A 779-nucleotide genomic window follows, 5' to 3' on the forward strand; every position below is an offset into this window, starting at 1 on the left:
CGCTCGGGGGCCGGGAACCCCTCCCGGGGCCAAGGTGGGCCGCGCCCGCCGCGTCGGCTCAGCGGGAACTCGGTCACCACAGTCCGGATCCCCGGCGCCAGGGGTCTCCGGCCTCCCTCGGGCGGGCCGGCAACGGAGGCAGCAGCGGGGGTGCAGAGGGACCCGGGCGTCGGTCCTTTCCTCCGCCTCCCACGAAGGACCCGCTCATTTCCCGGCCCGGCTCCCCAAGGGGCCCAGCTGTCCCGCCAGGGCCCCCGTCTAGGACCGCGCAGGGGCGGGGGCCCCGGGAGGCTGGCCCTGGGGAGGGCGAGCCGAAGGGGGGAGCCGGCGCGGGGCAGGGAGGCCGGGGCGGGGAGCGAGGAGCGGGGCGGGGAGGAGCGGAGGGAGGCGCTGGACCGCGGGCGGAGGGCGAGGCCCGCAGCCATTGGTCCCGGCGGCGGGTGGGGGTGGGGGTGCCGGCGGGGGCGGGGGGCGGAGGAGGGTCGAGTCCCCGCGCGCGCCGCCGGCCCGCAGTAGCCAGAGCGAGCTCTCGGAGCGCAGAGCGGCGCCCGCCATGAGGGAGATCGTGCACATCCAGGCGGGCCAGTGCGGGAACCAGATCGGCACCAAGGTGGGGCGCGGGCGGCGCGGACGCGGGCCTTCTTTGCGGGGCGGCTGGCCGTCAGGTGTCCGGGCGGGAATAGGACGGGCTGCGCGGCCGCCCGGAGGCGCCAGACGCTAGGTTCCGGGGGACGCGCGGGAGTGGGCGCTGCCAGTAGGGGCTGACGAGCACAGGAGAA

The 779-nt window shown here is 78.4% G+C and overlaps 1 protein-coding gene across 2 annotated transcripts in view; it reads left to right on the forward strand.

Moving 5' to 3' along the window:
• Positions 1-493: 493 nt before the first annotated feature.
• Positions 494-779, forward strand: part of TUBB6 (tubulin beta 6 class V) — an 11,117-nt gene continuing 10,831 nt past the window's right edge. The window contains exon 1 of one of the 2 annotated variants that reach the window (XM_006089302.3): positions 494-610. Coding sequence is in view for 1 of the 2 variants with exons in the window: in XM_014456328.2 (XP_014311814.1) it covers positions 554-610 (57 nt within the window). In the remaining variant the exon portion in view is untranslated. The remainder of the gene's footprint in view (positions 611-779) is intronic. The other variant, XM_014456328.2, reaches the window with a different exon arrangement.

Source organism: Myotis lucifugus, unplaced genomic scaffold, assembly GCF_000147115.1.
Source record: "Myotis lucifugus unplaced genomic scaffold, Myoluc2.0 scaffold_58, whole genome shotgun sequence".
NCBI classification, from domain to species: Eukaryota; Metazoa; Chordata; class Mammalia; order Chiroptera; family Vespertilionidae; genus Myotis; species Myotis lucifugus.